This window comes from Cannabis sativa, chromosome 5 (genome assembly GCF_029168945.1).
Source record: "Cannabis sativa cultivar Pink pepper isolate KNU-18-1 chromosome 5, ASM2916894v1, whole genome shotgun sequence".
NCBI classification, from domain to species: Eukaryota; Viridiplantae; Streptophyta; class Magnoliopsida; order Rosales; family Cannabaceae; genus Cannabis; species Cannabis sativa.
The window spans coordinates 72,316,117-72,335,365 of record NC_083605.1 but is presented as its reverse complement, the minus strand read 5'-3'; the positions used below and the strand labels follow the sequence as shown (position 1 = coordinate 72,335,365).

The following is a 19,249-nucleotide window of genomic DNA, read 5'->3' as shown; positions in this document are numbered from 1 at the left end:
TAATACAATGATAATAATAGTATTAATAATAATGGAAGGGAATAAGAATTGTAATGGAAATTATTTATTATTGCCTTATTTGAATTAACATTGTAATCATGAGAATGTAATGAAATGTGAAATGTATTCAGGAAAATATTTCTTTTAATTAATTATTAATTATACATTATTACATTAAAGAAGCCCTCAGCTAGACTAATAATTGGCAACATGTTCAAATTAAGACGTGCAGTCTTGTTTCTGTACAAACTATTCGAAGTAACCAAGAAATGAAGTCCACTTTCGGCCTTTTAATCAAAGACTGCCAACTGTTGTTATCTACCCTTCCAGATGTTAATTTTTCATTAGATGATCAACAAATCGAGTAGCACATTATGTTGCTAGACATTCTCGGTAACAATCTGATCGTAGCATTTTTGATATTTTTATTTTTGGTGAACTCTTATATCTCTTGCATTCAGAATGCTAATTTATTCAATGAAGTTGATATTTTATCTCAAAAAAAAAAATTATACATTATATAAAATAATTTACTGTATAAATACTTAAGTTTAATTTCTAGTTGTAAATAAATAACTAAATTTAATTTTTAGCAATGACAGTTAAAGTCATTATACACGTGTTATTTTTTAATAGTATATTTAAACTATTTTTTTTTTAAAAAAAAAAGATATTAATCACTTAAATCAATCAAAAATTATCACATGACAATTTAATTAACATTTAACATTCACTTAGCTACAAAAATTTCAAAATTATAACTTAAGTATATATTAGCAATTTAAATGTATCTAGATAAATTAGGTTGGGAGAGGTTGCAAGAACCCCAAAAGAATGTCTCACGAGGAAACTTGACTTTGAGGTGGCATCATCTACTTTGCTAATATATTGATGATGCTTTATGGAGTTAGTCACATTAATTACAAAAAGAGATAAAATTCAGCTTTTTATTTTACCCAAATTACACTAGAAAAACTTATCATATAAATAATGTGGCTAGATGAGCTTTCGATCGAAACATTACAGGGTTTGTGGAACCTTCCTTTATACATGTTTCTATCCTTTGTAATGACCATGAGGTCTAATTTTCCCTATTTATATAACGCTTTATTTTCAAAAAAAAAAACCATCAGACCTTCATACACCCTTCCAAGCAAGCTCACAAGACTATAGATGGACGTATTATCAAGTTTTTTTGCTCAGTTAACAAACGTTAATACTTGATTAGTAAGAAGAAATTTATCTGGTTAGTGAAACATCATAAAAGGAGACAAATTGCGGGGGTAAATCGGAAAAGTCATCGTTTCTATCAAGCGCCAACTAGGAACTGATGTGCTGCGAGTTTTAAACTTGTAGTGATTCAACAGCCATAAAATTTCACAAGAGCCAACGAACGAATAGCACATTGAACTTAAAACTTATATACTAGTTGGGCATAGAATTTAAACTTGTACTCTAGTTGACACAATTTTCATGTTCAATTACCCCATCTGAATTCAGATAACGAACTCTAGAAAGATGTTCAGCCACACATCTACCATGATCCTTCAGCACCCGCTGTTGGATTGAGGAAGGCGGAGAATCCCCAGAAAGTCTTCAACGAGTAAGGCTGAGAGATTGTTACACCTTCGTCGGTGATCTTAGCTATCTGCAATTGCATATGGGAAATGTGTCAATTCATATATAGTATATGCCAAATCCAAAATGCTTCAAATCAGAAATTGACATTGATATTACAAACAGTTATGTCAGTTGAAGAAAAATATGAGAACTAAAGGGAGAAGAAGAGAATTATCAGCCACTGGGAGTTGCAGAGTGAAAAATACACATTGCAAGAAAAACTGACCTGAAGCTTGTTGATAGCAGACCTATCACGATAAAGGAGAACACGCATGCATTTCTCCAGTATCTTCACACCATCCTCAAAACTCAAATTTTCATGCCACTCCTCACGAAGAATTGGCCGTGCAAGATGATTTCCAAATCCAGTAGCCACATGATTATCCTCAAAATGAACACCAATCATGCTTACCTAATTGTATAGAAAGTATAAAGCAGACAAATGATCCGTGAGACAAGTGATCCTTCTTACTCGATTGAATAAACTAAAAAGTGCAGCTTAGTACATGCACATAGTTTGCAACTGAACATGAAAGAAAAAGTACTCAATAGAAGCTTACCGTGCCAAGGTACTTTTGTCCATTTTTCACTCCACCAAGGACAAGTGAATTCCAAAGAGGATTGAACTTATTGCGTCGGTTGTACATAACTCTGGTCAGATAGTTATGAACCTCTTTAGGTCCCAATGAGTTTCCATCATCCCACATGTTGTCGTATAGGCTACAATCAGAACCAGGAATGAAAAACTTACTAAGACAGCAATAATACTAGCAAGAAAATTAGCTTCAGGAAGTAAAGATAAGCAAAACTCAATTAGAAGAGAAACAAGTTTTAAGCTTGTAACTACATTATTTATTATTGTTCTATTGTTCAAAAACTAAAGCTTACACGAGTTCATCAAGAGTACGCATTAGCTCCTGAAAATCACTTATTTCTCCACTAGCCCCAAGTAGAGAATGCTTTCCAATAGGCTTGATTCGCTCCACGCTCTTGTATCGCAGTGTAGACCCATATGAACCTGTCCGAAACAATGACAAAATGAACCCAACCACAACTGACTTATAATATGCTTGCATGACTATAAACAGACTTAGCATCAACATTCGATCCTTACTAATGCTCCTCAAACTTGAAGACAGAATATTTCAATATTAAAAAAAGAAAGAAGAAATAAATTAACTATTACCAATAACAAAAAGTTAAAATTTAACAATATTTGAACTCCTATCTCAAGCGAAGACCATAAACATAAATATAACAAGAAACTTATATAAAATATGGAAGAAAGATCAAACTAACCTCCCATATCAGAAGCCATTAAAACACCATCTTTGTATTTGAGAGCAACCACAGATGTGCCTGTCACGTATGGATACCTAAAACATAACAAGTACGAATTAAAATAAAACACTTTAAGCCCTAAGATACATTTGTACACACATACTAAAATATATACAACCAAGGTAGATTCAAGTGAAAAGAAAAATTACTGTGTCCTCTGAGAATCAGAGCTCAAAAGGTTGGCGTGGTTCAATTCGACAGACTGCATACATAAGCACAATGAGGTCAAGGAGCTAATACAAAGGATCACATTGACAACTATGAAACACTATTGATTGAAAATATAAACTTACACTCATTTTTCCAAAATCTCAGGTGAAACCCAAAATAAAACAGCTTCAGCAAATGACTAGCTTCCCACTGCTAAAGGCAATTCAAATTTTGTAAACAAATAAGCATAAATTCATCTCCACAACTCCCAACGAAAACAAAAATAATCAAATGGTGAGAAATAGTCAGGAACCCAAATCCGCCTATGCCTAAATCTTTTCGATCAAAAACTTGAAACCCATTTATAGAATTCAAGAAAAGAATAAAACTTTCTCAGATGATCTCAAATAATACACACAGAGTCCCTACCCCAGAAGAGAAGCTGCGAAACTCTGAGAAATACCAAGAGGATTAATTCCGAGTAGCAATGGGGTTTGGGGCTCAAAGTGCAAAAGTTAGTAAATGAGTCCAGGTGAAAAAATATTAAGGCTCAGAAGTCTAGAGCTCTTTTCCCTTTGCTCAACAGAACCTAACACTCACCATTGACAAATATCCCTCTTTATATATAATTGAACCTTTTGGATTTCAAATAAATAACACATTTTGAACTCTCAATGCAAATCAGATCTAAGTGATTCGGCGTTTACAATAACAAAAGCAAATTCCCAGTTCATCAATTTATTAATCTCTCAAGGAAAATAGATAGTTGATTATAATTTCTGAGATATAAACGAAAGAACAAAAAATCACAGAAAACCCTAATAAAAGTGTAATGGTGTATAGATTATGATATAGAATATAGATGAAAGAGAAAAGCAGAGTAAGAGATCCATACCTCGAGAGATGAAGAAAGAACAATTTTTGGGTGAGAACGAAGAAGTGAGGGAAGAATCGACTCTTTTAAGTGTGGGTAGTTGTTTTCCCTTTGCACAAGAAAACTCAAATCACTCCAATTTCTTTTCTTCCATTTCTTCTACTCTTCATTTTTAGGGTTTGTGGCAATAAAGTGTCAAAATGTTTGCATTTTAGTCCTTAATGTTTTTCTTTCACATTAATGGCCCATTCACTAAAATAAAATGGAAATTAGAATAATTTCAAAAAAAAAAATATTAAATTAAATTATGTAAGACCTCATCTAAGCTCTTTAAAAACGTTAGTGGAACTTTGATTCACCTTAGAAACTTCATATTGCTTGAGAAAATCTCATCCTAATGCTTCATCACAACTTGAGGAAATCCTCTTTTTACTATGTTATTAGTTGTGTTACATTTTTTCTACTTGTTATGTTTTTAAGAACATTGAGTATATTTTGGGTGATTGGCTTTACGAAGACAACCTTGGGTGCTTGATATCATAGTACCTTTCTCAATGGAGTTGGCTTGAAGTTGGAGCACTTATTGATGCCCTTGTTAACTAGCCACATGTATTATCTATAGGTTTAGGTTTCGGAACACACTATTGAATGCTTGATTTTATATATGCTATTAGATGTTTATTTTTGTTTTTTGGTTTTGTTAAAAATTGGAATTTTCATTGTATAGTATTTGGTGACTGAAAAACTATAACAATTATTATGTAAGTACTCAGAAAGAACTGGAATCTCAAATTTTTGAAGAGCAAACTATTTGTTTGACTATTTGAGCTACCCCTCTTAAGTATTACACATGTTCAGCAAGTGCTCAACTTCTGTAGTACCCTTTTAGGTATCGCTAAGTTCACTCTCAAGTACACTCTAAGGTTCTCAAATTTAAAAACATGCTTCTAATGCTCAAGTTTTGCTCTCTTTTGTCTTACTCATTATGGCTTCTACACATGTCCCCGAATATCTTCGTGTAGTCATCAACTTCCTTACTCGCATTTCCTTCTTTGCTTCCTCAAAGTTGCTTGAAGCTTTTTGGAAGAACTCTCAGTGGATCCTTGCCTCCACTTTGTGCGGTTGTTTCCATCTTTTGGAAGTGTCCAAGTTACATTTTTTCCTCAAGCATAAAATAAAGTTACAAAGTTTCATGATATAAGTCGTTCAACCATATGAAAACATATAATAAACAAGTAATAAGCATCCACCCTTTGGTTTCACACATTGAAATTGCATTACTCAAATTTTTTGCATTGGCCTAGAATACTTCAAGCTTTGGCTTATGTTTCTGGTAATCATTTCTCGTCATAATTTTCTGTCTACTTTTGATGAACGGTTTTGCGGGTGGGTCCCACCGATTATATTGTTTGTTTATTGATTGCAACTGGTTGTGCTAGGTAATACAAATAGGAAATTTAAAAATATATATATATAATAATTGAATAATTTTTACATTTTTTGACAGTAATTTTTTTTTTTTTTTGGTAACCGATAAAGGTTAAAATAACAACGGTAACAAAAGTTACACAGAAGGAGGAGGATTTTTTCTTTCCAAGAAAGTTCATTGTCTATCCTAAGGGCATGTTTAGCCAATCTATGAGCCTCAACATTAAAGTTGCGGCTAACATGAGAAAGATATGCCCCAGGAAAACTAGACAATAGGACTTTAATATCAGAAAAGATAACCCCCAGTTCATTTAAATACACAGTCTGGCCCTCCAAAGCTGAGACCAAAGAAAGTGAATCAGAAAAAACTTTCTCCACGGGATGTCCCACATCTAGAGCCCAACGCAATCCTACTAGTAAAGCAACTGCTTCTGCCTGGAAAACTGAAAAGGAACCTACAAATGAGATAGTTAAACCACGTTTTGACAGTAATGTGTTCAAGAATGTTAGATTTGAAGAGGTCCTCATGAGGGAGAAAGATTATTACTATACAATGCTACGTGAATTAATAAGTAGGAAGAGTTATCTAAGAACTCATACGTCAAACATATTCCCTTGAACATTATACAATAAAATTGCACACTCAACGATCCAAGTTGCACATGAAGTGTGTGAGCAAGAATAAACCCTTAAAAGTCATGGAAGAACTCTTATCCAAACTAATAAATAAAATTACTTCCAGTCTTATATCTTCTTAGTTAAAGTAAATAATTTTATAATTAAGCATAAACAAAATCAAAATCGTTATCATGGTTATTAGGGTAGAACTAGGGGTGGGCATCCGATCCAATCCAACCTTTTTTTTATCATCCGATCCAATCCAATTAGTAATTGGATTTGGAAAATCATCATCCGATCCAATCCAATTTCTAATTGGATTGGATCGGTTTTTTAATTGGATATTCAATTATACACCTAAATTTTAATATTAACTTAAAATTATGAAGAAAAAAAAAGTACGTAAAAACTAAGTATCACCTTCTATCTAAGTTTAATAATTCATATACATACTATTCTTACAAGTGTCATGTAGCTAAAAATTTTAAATAATTAAAACAATAACATTTTTAAGTAATAAAATAAAACAAAATATCATGAAAATAAATACACAAAACAATCAAGTATTACAAATTTAACATATAAAAAAAATCTAAGTCAATATTTTTTATTATATAAATAATTTTTTAATATATATAAATGTAATTGGATTGGATCGGTTTTTAATTGGATTTTGAGATTGACATCCAATAACCGATCCAATCCAATTAGAATCCAACTTTTAGCATCCAATCCAATTGTGGATATCCAACTTTTTGTAATTGGATTGGATTGGATTGGTTCGGTTCAATTGGATTAGATTGGATGATGCCCACCCTTATGTAGAACGGTTGATCATCTTGTTGAATAACATAATTTCGATCAGAAAAATATCAAAATACACAAGTTTCATGAAACAAATATAAAACACAAATGATAATAAAGATAAACTTGTTGGAAATTATTTTACCAGGAACTTAGATCTACTCACAAGTATGTTGATTTAACAACCTAAAGATGAACTTCTAAAACGATAGTAAATTAAACACATAAGAGTATCAGAAATCTTACATTGGGTGCAGCGGAATATATGTCTCCTCCACTCAGATCTCTAACCCTTGATTCCTTTCTGTAGCAGAGTATAATCAAGATCTGAGCCCGATAGTCCTTCTTTGTTGTTTCTGAATTCTACACAGCCTTCCTCACTATGATTGAGGTATTACTTGATGTGTGTGGGCACTACTCTAGCACTTATGGATTTCGAAACAGTGAAGGAAGAGAGAGAGAGAGAGAGGGTGGCGGCTCAGAGAGAATTTTCAGAGAGAAAATTCTGTTAGGATAAAGTTGTGTATCAGTTGTTCAGTTATGTTCAACTCTGAAGCCTTTGCCTTCTATTTATAGAAGACCACCCAGGGCTATGATTGAATTAATTGACATTTAATATTGAAAAAATCAAAGGGAAAAGGGAAGCTAAGTGGCCGGCCTAGGCATTGTGGAAACAAGGCTTGCCACTTTTCCAACTTTCCTTTTCCTACACTGATAGTTTCCTGTTTTGTCAAAAACTGCCAATTCCTTTGTTCAACCACATAAATGTCAAATCTAATTATTTAATAATTAAAATTAATTATCAAATAATATATTGTCATTTATTTTATTAATAATGAAACTAATTAAAGTTTCCTAATTAATAAATATGCCCTCCAAAATCTCTATTTACTGTTTTGCCCTTAATAAGTGATAAATTCTCAAATAGACAAGTCTATCTTGAGAATTTTTAATTGATTAATTAAAATCAATTAAATGAGTCTTACAAGTAATATTATCTCAACTAGTGAGGGGACCATTGGTCTATATATCCGAGCTTCCAATAAGCAGATCTAGAATTTACCACTTAAATTCACTGACTTATTAATTCTTCGTTGAATCCACACATAGAACTCAGAATTGCACTCTCAGTATATAGAATGCTCTATATGTTTCACCATATAGACACATCATTAGTTATCCATTGTTATAATCCTAATGTGATCAATGATCCTCTATATGGATGATTTACACTGTAAAGAGACTAAATTACCGTAACGCCCTACAATGTATTTTATCCTTAAAACACTTAACCCTGTATAAATGATATTTCAACTAAGTGAAATGAGTACTCAATCATTTATCTCGTTTGGTTAAGCTCGAAGGAAATCACCCTTTGCTTCCTATTTGCCAGATAGAACCTATAGATTCCATCTTTATGTTAGCGCTCCCACTCAATCGCACTACCGTGTTCCCAAAATGTATGTATTGCCCTGACTAAAGATTAGGCTTAACTAAAAAATCAAAGAACACGAATAATACTCTTGAAATTGAGCCTAACCATATCAGGATTTCGATCATGTGATCTAGGATCAACTTATGATATTAAATTGAATAGATATTTACGGTAAGTTTCAAAAATCTAATTCAAAGTTCAATATCGGTCCATTCCAATGCATACTCCATGCATCCAACCTGAGCTTTACTTTAACCTATGTTCTGGAAAGAACATAACATTTCTCCAAATGCAAGTAAACTCTGTTGTAGATTGTCATATCAGTAAAACCCAGTGTTCTGATAAATCTAGGAATACTTTATTCACATAGTCATGTTTACTTTCCACTGTGTTGACAACACAATAAACATGATCAAGTATGTGAAAAGGGGTTTGGATGAATTTATAAATCAAATACACAAACAATTGACTAAGTGAACCAAAACATACACAAATGAATGAAAAAAATACTTCTGTTACTTTATTGATATTTGATGTCGCCCAATTAGTTACACTACGGTCGCGGTAGTAAACGGGCTATATGTCGTATCCACAGGGAGGTAAATTACCACTAAAGATTAGTATAAATAGAAAATGATAAAAATGTGAATGACGTAAAAATAATAAAATGATGAGTGAAAGGGTGTGATCAGATAAAGAGTTTGGTAAGGTAGAAATGTAGTTATGCAAATCCTATTCTAATACCGATATTAATTCAAAACACAGTTGTAATTCTACACCATTAATTACAACTGGAAGATATATATATTATGAGCACAAATTAAATAATCTTGAATAAATTGAATCCCACCTCTAACTTAACAACATATCATATTATATATCATAAATCGACAAAATACCACTATTGGCAGAATGCAGTAAACGACATAAAATATAATAAATATACCAAAATATTAATAGCCTAACTTACATAAGAAAAGCATGACTGAACTTATATAAAAGATACTATTAACTTAGGTAGAAAAATTAAAAGATGAAGAATAATTTAATAAATGAGATATGGAGATGAAGCACAAAAGAATCAATATCAATAATTAAAGTAAGAAGTACAATAGCTACACTCTAACCTCACCAATATTACTATTTTAATACACTCATTTTTGTCACTAAAATAAGTATAGATAAAATAATAATAAGAGAGAAAAATAAAATGACAAGGTGTATTTTCTCTACTCTAAAATCTGATGCCTTTACAATGCAAAATGGTGCAATTTATAGTGAAACTTTGCTCTCCAAAATGGTATTTTAGTGTACCATATAATGGAGAACATGGCACAAAGTGCTGAGAATTTGGTGAAGAGTGGTAGAGTTGGTTGGCCTAGATTGGTTCAGTCAGCTCCTAGTTGGGCCGCAAGTGGTGGACAAAGCTGAAGTGGGGAATTGATGGAAGGAGAATGATTGGCCACGTAATTGATATGTAAATGTTGATGATGATGAGCTTCTCACGCCACTTTCTATTAAAGAGAGTTACCAACCATGTGATGAGTAAAGAATAGTAAAGCCCAATTAATTTCCTCAAGCCCAATTTGAACTTCTTAAACTATTATTGACATCATATTAATTGAGGCTTCCCACACAGTCCAATGGATATGATTTGGGTCAATCTTCATTTGGAGTTGCTATCCTCTATTTCATCTTTTACTAATTTATGCACTAAATTTGAAAATTAACATAATATTAGATTAAATTAAATATTTCTAAATAAAATAATTTATGCAATTAAGCTCATAAAATAAATAATTTAATTGTATTTATTCAGCCAAATAACATATAAATATATGTAAATTTTGCACTGTAATCACAACCCCCAACTAGCTTATTGCTAGTCTCTAGCAATTCAAGCGAAAGAATAATAGTGTCAACATAATATTTTTAGGTCAAAAATTTTAAAAATGGCACAATTATTCAAGCAAAATGTTAGTAACAAGCCAATAAGAACTATATGAAATTACCTTGAATAATTCTAGAGTTGTGAGTGTGTGCACTAAACCCGAACCTTCTTACTGCAAACCATAACACATAAATGCTTTCGAAAAATGTACCAAGTGAAAGTCTCAACTCCATTAGCCTCACAGGTCATTGAAAATATTTATATATGGCTAAGGTATCACTCATGGAGTTTGAAATTGAAAAGTGAGCACTCGAAATGGATAAATCAATTTAGGACAAACATTTGAATAAGCATTGAAACGAAGATAGATTATAAATTATTTGGACCAACCACCATAAGAGTACCACAAACCAGCTTTTCGGAATTTTTGAACGAAAATAGACAATCATTTACATTTATTCTAGGAGCCAAAACAAATGAAATACAACAAACTTTTTTTTTCTTCTTTTCTTTTCTTTTTCTTTTTTTTTTTTTTTTTTTTGTTTTTGAACAAGAGGCAACATGTTGGATATAATGATGGAAATGTTGCTCTTGTATCTTTTTTTTCTCTTTTTTTTTTCTTTCAACAAGAAAATAATTACAAAAAGGCTCCCTAATAAGATTTGTCTATAGAAAACTCATCCCTTAAAGCAACATCCAATCAAACCCTAGTACCATGTCCAAAATAATTATAATCATTTCTAAGAATCAATGAAAATTCAAAAGTTGTTTTCTCAAATCTCGCCACTCACAAAAATATAAACACTTAAACTTGGCAAAATTTCTAAGCAAATATGTGCTAACAACCATCTTACCACAAAGTTTGGCATGTGCTTTGTATAACTCTAGAAAAATTCTAAGCAATAAAGATAGTAAAAATTGGCTTGAAAATAATATTTTACAAGACTAAATGAATAATTTTTAAAAAAATTGACCATGAAAATATTAATATGACAAAAAATTAAGAAAAAACGCTTGAATATGCTCACCCAAAAATTGATATAATTACACTACGGTCGCGGTAGTAAACGGGCTATATGTCGTATCCACAGGGAGGTAAATTACCACTAAAAATAATTAAGAAAAAGTAAAAAAAAAAAACATAAAAAAATAAGCTATATATACACTATATTAGAAACAAATAATAAAAAGAAAAAAAAATAAACTACTATACTAACCTCTTGTAGCACAGAAACCTCCCCGGCAACGGCGCCAAAAATTGATGTCGCCCAATTAGTTACACTACGGTCGCGGTAGTAAACGGGCTATATGTCGTATCCACAGGGAGGTAAATTACCACTAAAGATTAGTATAAATAGAAAATGATAAAAATGTGAATGACGTAAAAATAATAAAATGATGAGTGAAAGGGTGTGATCAGATAAAGAGTTTGGTAAGGTAGAAATGTAGTTATGCAAATCCTATTCTAATACCGATATTAATTCAAAACACAGTTGTAATTCTACACCATTAATTACAACTGGAAGATATATATATTATGAGCACAAATTAAATAATCTTGAATAAATTGAATCCCACCTCTAACTTAACAACATATCATATTATATATCATAAATCGACAAAATACCACTATTGGCAGAATGCAGTAAACGACATAAAATATAATAAATATACCAAAATATTAATAGCCTAACTTACATAAGAAAAGCATGACTGAACTTATATAAAAGATACTATTAACTTAGGTAGAAAAATTAAAAGATGAAGAATAATTTAATAAATGAGATATGGAGATGAAGCACAAAAGAATCAATATCAATAATTAAAGTAAGAAGTACAATAGCTACACTCTAACCTCACCAATATTACTATTTTAATACACTCATTTTTGTCACTAAAATAAGTATAGATAAAATAATAATAAGAGAGAAAAATAAAATGACAAGGTGTATTTTCTCTACTCTAAAATCTGATGCCTTTACAATGCAAAATGGTGCAATTTATAGTGAAACTTTGCTCTCCAAAATGGTATTTTAGTGTACCATATAATGGAGAACATGGCACAAAGTGCTGAGAATTTGGTGAAGAGTGGTAGAGTTGGTTGGCCTAGATTGGTTCAGTCAGCTCCTAGTTGGGCTGCAAGTGGTGGACAAAGCTGAAGTGGGGAATTGATGGAAGGAGAATGATTGGCCACGTAATTGATATGTAAATGTTGATGATGATGAGCTTCTCACGCCACTTTCTATTAAAGAGAGTTACCAACCATGTGATGAGTAAAGAATAGTAAAGCCCAATTAATTTCCTCAAGCCCAATTTGAACTTCTTAAACTATTATTGACATCATATTAATTGAGGCTTCCCACACAGTCCAATGGATATGATTTGGGTCAATCTTCATTTGGAGTTGCTATCCTCTATTTCATCTTTTACTAATTTATGCACTAAATTTGAAAATTAACATAATATTAGATTAAATTAAATATTTCTAAATAAAATAATTTATGCAATTAAGCTCATAAAATAAATAATTTAATTGTATTTATTCAGCCAAATAACATATAAATATATGTAAATTTTGCACTGTAATCAATATTGAATAATCTGGATTACATTGAAACAGAGTTTTATTTAGGGCATAAAACCCAACAAAACTCCCATTGAATCTAGATATTATCATACTCTAAAACACCCATATAAACAGTGTACTCATGAAAGACCTTGGGTGGCAAAATCTTTGTAAAATAGTCTGCAACCATGGAATTTGTACCTAAGTTTTTTATACAAATTTGTCCAATCTGCACCATTTCTTTTCCAACAAGGAACTTGATGTCAATATGTTTTGACTTTGTCGAGAATCTATTATTGTTGGAATACAATACAACTCATTTATTATCACAATACAACTTACTTCATAGCGGCATGTAACGTCCCCGCTTCAAGCTTCCATTGGACCCTTACACCCACGGAATGAATGGCTCTTATACACGAGTACGTCACTCTGGCTGCTTTCTGGACTGACGACTGGCCCTACAGACCAACACGAGTGTTTCCACCGTGCTTTTCCTCACTCGCACACTTCTTGAGAAAACTTTCCAGGAGGTCACCCATCCTGAAATTGCTCCAAGCCAAGCACACTTAACTGTGGAGTTCTTTCGAGATGGGCTACCGAAAAACAAGATGCACCTTGTTGATATAGGTAGTACCAATCAATCCATTTAAGCTCTCTTCAACTGTGTAATCCCATACCTACACAGTCTCTGAATCATCCCACTTGACCTTCCCCAGGCGATGTGGGATTGTACAGCTTACTCGGTATTTTCCCTTACGGATCACGGGACTACTAACTGTCACACGGCACGTTAAGCATTAGGGCGTTACAACGTGGTTGGAGCGTTAATGAGTCTCAGTCCACGAGTATGTATTATTATGAGCACTCTATTCTCTTCTCGAGCTTGTGAGGCAAAAAATTTCAACATTTTGTATGAGGGACTCAATGTGTATTTATAGAGTAGTGGAGGTCATACTTCGTTACCCTTTCCCATTGATGGGGAGTTTACAAGTAATACATCACTTTGTGCTTATCAAGTGAAGTCTAGCCCATGAGGCAGTAGCTGTATGTTGACTTGGCATTTTGATCACAGTCATAGCTATTCATACTGTATCTCTTGATTATGGATAATTAATGCGATATTAATTATTTGATCTTTAATTATGTATTTTAGCTTGATATTTATTCTTGTCCAATATTTAAGGAAAGTGATTTTCTTATTTTGCACGTAACAGTAAACGGGAAACTACGGCTAGCTTCTAGATACATGCTAAAGAGTTCTTCCAGATACACGGAACTAGGATCCTTCCAGATGCAGAGTAACCTTGGCAGAAGCTCGCCTAAGCGAGAAGTGTGATTGCTTTCCCAGAAGGCTAGGTTGGTGTTGGGCTCGGCCTAGTCCATGTTGTTTGGGCCCACTGATAGGTCTTGACTTCTATTTAGAATCCACATGTCTTTTACCGAAAACACCAATAATAATAAAAATTAATATCATCAATAAAAATACTATATGTTAGACGAATCAAATTAACATAATAAAATTATTATGTATAATGTACATAAATAATACCAAATTAGTTTCTAAATTATGTGAGATTATCACATAGTTTAATATGTACAATTATTTTTTAAATAAAAAAAAAAAAAAACTCTCAAATTTTTGAAAATAGAATGAAAAAAAAAAAAACTAAAATGCCATCTCACCTTTTTTAAACATTCTTTTATATTTATATATTGATTATCAAACATATTATATATTTTTCTTTTATTAATATATAATATATATCATAATTTTAATCTCTATATCATATTATTTAATTTATAAATAATATAATATATGAGATCTGAAAATAAATTACACCACTACTAATATTACATTTAAATAATGTTGAGTTACAACTTAGGTGCTTTCTAGTATTTTCCTAGAAATTGTACCAAACTGGCTAGTAAAAAGTTGAATGGTGCAAAAGATAGAATCAAGACCATGTGTGAGTATCAAGCTTTATCTTGTGTCTATTATTTAATATTACTTAAAACTAAACCACATTTTCCTTTCAAACTTTAAATCACATGTCTAACTTCATTTCAAATATAGATTAGAAGCTCTAAATATTCATTTTCTGCCTACCTACTTGGAAGAGATGAAAAGCTATTTTACATCTATATAATTAATTTTTTTTTATAAGTAATGAACAAATTTATTGAAAATATAATAACATTATATAGTTTAACTAAAAATATTATACAGCTCATGTTCATTAAATAAATACTTAACATGCCATACTATAATTAATTTTTTAAAATAAAGAAACCATAAGATCATATGATATATTACTTTGTCAAAAAAAAAAACCATAAGATATGAAATCGAAATTGATATTTGAGGGGGTTGTCCACTATATCTTCATTTTCACTTAAGTCTAGTATATAATTTAGATTAATCTAAGGAGTCTAATAAGGACGTCATCTATAAAAGTATGTATATCTTAAAAAAATGTGAAAATAGAAGTAAAAATTAAAACAAGTAAAGTAACGTTAGTATATAATATAATTTCCTCTTGTATTTATAGCAATTAATTTTAATATGTAATAAATAATAAGTAGAAAACTATATGGGATGCTTGGAAAGTATATATCTGGGATAAAATGGGGTGGGTAGTATCACTCCCGACCCTACCCCAAACCCATTTTGGGTGTATAAAATTGCACCTCATCCCCGCTCCATTACCCATCAAGGCGGGTAATCCGCGCCCTATTTTGGGTAAGTACTCGTGGGTACTTGTCCCTGCGGGTCAAATTTCCATCTCTAAATAGGGCTATCCAACCTTTTGCTTCTAATCTAATCTAATAATTCCGTTAATAATTAGATTTTAAAAATTATATTCTCATCCAATTTAATTACGCTTCAAAATCTAATTTATCTAATCTAGTTAATAATTAAATTTAATTAATTTTTTATTTATATTTCACTTCGACGCTTGATTTTAATTTTAATTTTAATTAATAAAACAAATATATAAAAACTAAACTATACATGAGTTTTTAGAATTTTTTTAAGTATTTCTTTAGTAATATGTAATAGGATCCATAAAACATTAATAAACAATAAGAAAAAATTAAATTTAAATATTATTTTATTATATATAAATAAATATAACATTTTTGTAATGTATATTACATGTAATTTGATTGGATTTGATTGATTTTTAAATGGATTTGAAAGCATCATTGAATAACCTATATTAGTTCGGTATAATTGAATTAGTTTAAATGTTGTCCAACATCTTGTATACATTTTTTCTTTATTCGAGGGATAAATATCATTTTGGATTCTGTATGTTGCAAAAGTTACTAATTGGACCATCTATTTTGTTAAATGACAAAATGGACCCTGTATTTTTCAAAATTGTACAAATAGGACTCTAAACTGATTTTTTTTCAAAATAAAACTTAATAATAATCCGACCTAGAGATGTTATGACAAAACTGGTTATATTTTCTTTATCTGTTCGTGTCAAAAATTGTCTTAAAATTGATTATATTAAAAAATAAAATTGTTGAAAATTAAGCTCAGGATCTTATTTGTACAATCTTGGAAAATACATGATTTATTTTGTCATTTAACAAAACAGAGAGTTCAATCTGCACCATTTCTTTTACAACAAGGAACTTGATGTCAATATGTTTTGACTTTGTCGAGAATCTATTATTGTTGGAATACAATACAACTCATTTATTATCACAATACAACTTACTTCATAGCGGCATGTAACGTCCCTGCTTCAAGCTTCCATTGGACCCTTACACCCACGGAATGAATGGCTCTTATACACGAGTACGTCACTCTGGCTGCTTTCTAGACTGACGACTGGCCCTACAGACCAACACGAGTGTTTCCAACGTGCCTTGTCCTCACTCGCACACTTCTTCCATTTAAGCTCTCTTCAACTGTGTAGTCCCATACCTACACAGTCTCTGAATCATCTCACTTGACCTTCCCCAGGCGATGTGGGATTGTACAGCTTACTCGGTATTTTCCCTTACGGATCATGGGACTACTAACTGTCACACGGCACGTTAAGCATTAGGGTGTTACAACGTGGTTGGAGCGTTAATGAGTCTCAGTCCACGAGTATGTATTATTATGAGCACTCTATTCTCTTCTCGAGCTTGTGAGGCAAAAAATTTCAACATTTTGTATGAGGGATTCAATGTGTATTTATAGAGTAGTGGAGGTCATACTTCGTTACCCTTTCCCATTGATGGAGAGTTTACAAGTAATACATCACTTTGTGCTTATCAAGTGAAGTCTAGCCCATGAGGCAGTAGCTGTATGTTGACTTGGCATGTTGATCACAGTCATAGCTATTCATACTGTATCTCTTGATTATGGATAATTAATGCGATATTAATTATTTGATCTTTAATTTTGTATTTTAGCTTGATATTTATTCTTGTCCAATATTTAAGGAAAGTGATTTTCTTATTTTGCACGTAACGGTAAACGGGAAACTACGGCTAGCTTCTAGATACATGCTAAAGAGTTCTTCCAGATACACGGAACTAGGATCCTTCCAGATGCAGAGTAACCTTGGCAGAAGCTCGCCTAAGCGAGAAGTGTGATTGCTTTCCCAGAAGGCTAGGTTGGTGTTGGGCTCGGCCTAGTCCATGTTGTTTGGGCCCACTGATAGGCCTTGACTTCTATTTAGAATCCACATGTCTCTTACCGAAAACACGAATAATAATAAAAATTAATATCATCAATAAAAATACTATATGTTAGACGAATCAAATTAACATAATAAAATTATTATGTATAATGTACATAGATAATACCAAATTAGTTTCTGAATTATGTGAGATTATCACATAGTTTAATATGTACAATTATTTTTTAAATAACAAAAAAAAAAAAAAAAAAAAAAAAACTCTCAAATTTTTGAAAATAGAATGAAAAAGAAAATAAACTAAAATGCCATCTCACCTTTTTCAAACATTCTTTTATATTTATATATTGATTATCAAACATATTATATATTATTCTCTAATTAATATATAATATATATCATAATTTTAATCTATATATTATATTATTTAATTTATAAATAATATAATATATGAGATCTGAAAATAAATTACACCACTACTAATATTACATTTTGAGTTACAACTTAGGTGCTTTCTAGTATTTTCCTAGAAATTGTACCAAACTGGCTAGTTAAAAGTTGAATGGTGCAAAAGATAGGATCAAGACCATGTGTGAGTATCAAGCTTTATCTTGTGTCTATTATTTAATATTACTTAAAACTAAACCACATTTTCCTTTCAAACTTTAAATCACATGTCTAACTTCATTTCAAATATAGATTAGAAGCTCTAAATATTCATTTTCTGCCTACCTACTTGGAAGAGATGAAAAGCTATTTTACATCTATATAATTATTTTTTTTTAAAAAGTAATGAACAAATTTATTGAAAATATAATAACATTATATAGTTTAACTAAAAATATTATACAGCTCATGTTCATTAAATAAATACTTAACATGCCATACTATAATTAATTTTTTAAAATAAAGAAACCATAAGATCATATAATATATTACTTTGTCAAAAAAAAAAAAACTATAAGATATGAAATCGAAATTGATATTTGAGGGGGTTGTCCACTATATCTTCATTTTCACTTAAATCTAGTATATAATTTAGATTAATCTAAGGAGTCTAATAAGGACGTCATCTATAAAAGTATGTATATCTTAAAAAATATGAAAATAGAAGTAAAAATTAAAACAAGTAAAGTAAAGTTAGTATATAATATAATTTCCTCTTGTATTTATAGCAATTAATTTTAATATGTAATAAATAATAAGTAGAAAACTATATGGGATGCTTGGAAAGTATATATCTGGGATAAAATGGGGTGGGTAGTATCACTCCCGACCCTACCCCAAACCCGTTTTGGGTGTATAAAATTGCACCTCATCCCCGCTCCATTACCCATCAAGGCGGGTAATCCGCGCCCTATTTTGGGTAAGTACTTGTGGGTACTTGTCCCTGCGGGTCAAATTTCCATCTCTAAATAGGGCTATCCAACCTTTTGCTTCTAATCTAATCTAATAATCCCGTTAATAATTAGATTTTAAAAATTATATTCCCATCCAATTTAATTAGGCTTCAAAATCTAATTTATCTAATCTAATTAATAATTAAATTTAATTAATTTTTTTATTTAAATTTCACTTCGACGCTTGATTTTAATTTTAATTTTAATTAATAAAACAAATATATAAAAATTAAACTATACATGAGTTTTTAGAATTTTTTTTAAGTATTTCTTTAGTAATATGTAATAGGATCCATAAAACATTAATAAACAATAAGAAAAAATTAAATTTAAATATTATTTTATTATATATAAATAAATATAACGTTTTTGTAATGTATATTACATGTAATTTGATTGGATTTGATTGATTTTTAAATGGATTTGAAAGCATCATTCAATAACCTATCTAATCTAATTAAATATATAAATTT

The 19,249-nt window shown here is 30.9% G+C and overlaps 1 protein-coding gene and 1 long non-coding RNA gene across 3 annotated transcripts; both read right to left on the bottom strand.

Annotated features, from left to right (window-relative positions):
• Nucleotides 1-923: 923 nt before the first annotated feature.
• Nucleotides 924-4,232, bottom strand: LOC115716437 (proteasome subunit beta type-4). Of its 2 annotated transcripts, XR_009688016.1 has the most exons (9): nt 4,007-4,232; nt 3,255-3,321; nt 3,111-3,163; nt 2,920-2,996; nt 2,509-2,638; nt 2,181-2,340; nt 1,847-2,032; nt 1,105-1,648; nt 924-996 (listed from the first exon to the last, which is right to left on the bottom strand). XR_009688016.1 is itself a non-coding variant. In XM_030645230.2 (8 exons), the coding sequence occupies exons 2-8, from the start codon at nt 3,258-3,260 to the stop codon at nt 1,535-1,537; spliced, it is 726 nt and encodes a 241-aa protein (XP_030501090.2). In that variant the 5' UTR covers nt 3,261-3,321; nt 4,007-4,232; the 3' UTR covers nt 924-1,534. The 2 variants fall into 2 exon arrangements, 1 of the variants encoding a protein (XP_030501090.2); XM_030645230.2 differs by having other exon boundaries at nt 924-1,648.
• An 8,445-nt stretch (nt 4,233-12,677) lies between these two features.
• LOC133038062 (uncharacterized) lies at nt 12,678-17,625 on the bottom strand. Its single transcript, XR_009688017.1, has 2 exons — nt 16,465-17,625; nt 12,678-14,163 (listed from the first exon to the last, which is right to left on the bottom strand). It is a non-coding gene; the product is annotated as an uncharacterized LOC133038062 (long non-coding RNA).
• Nucleotides 17,626-19,249: the final 1,624 nt, after the last annotated feature.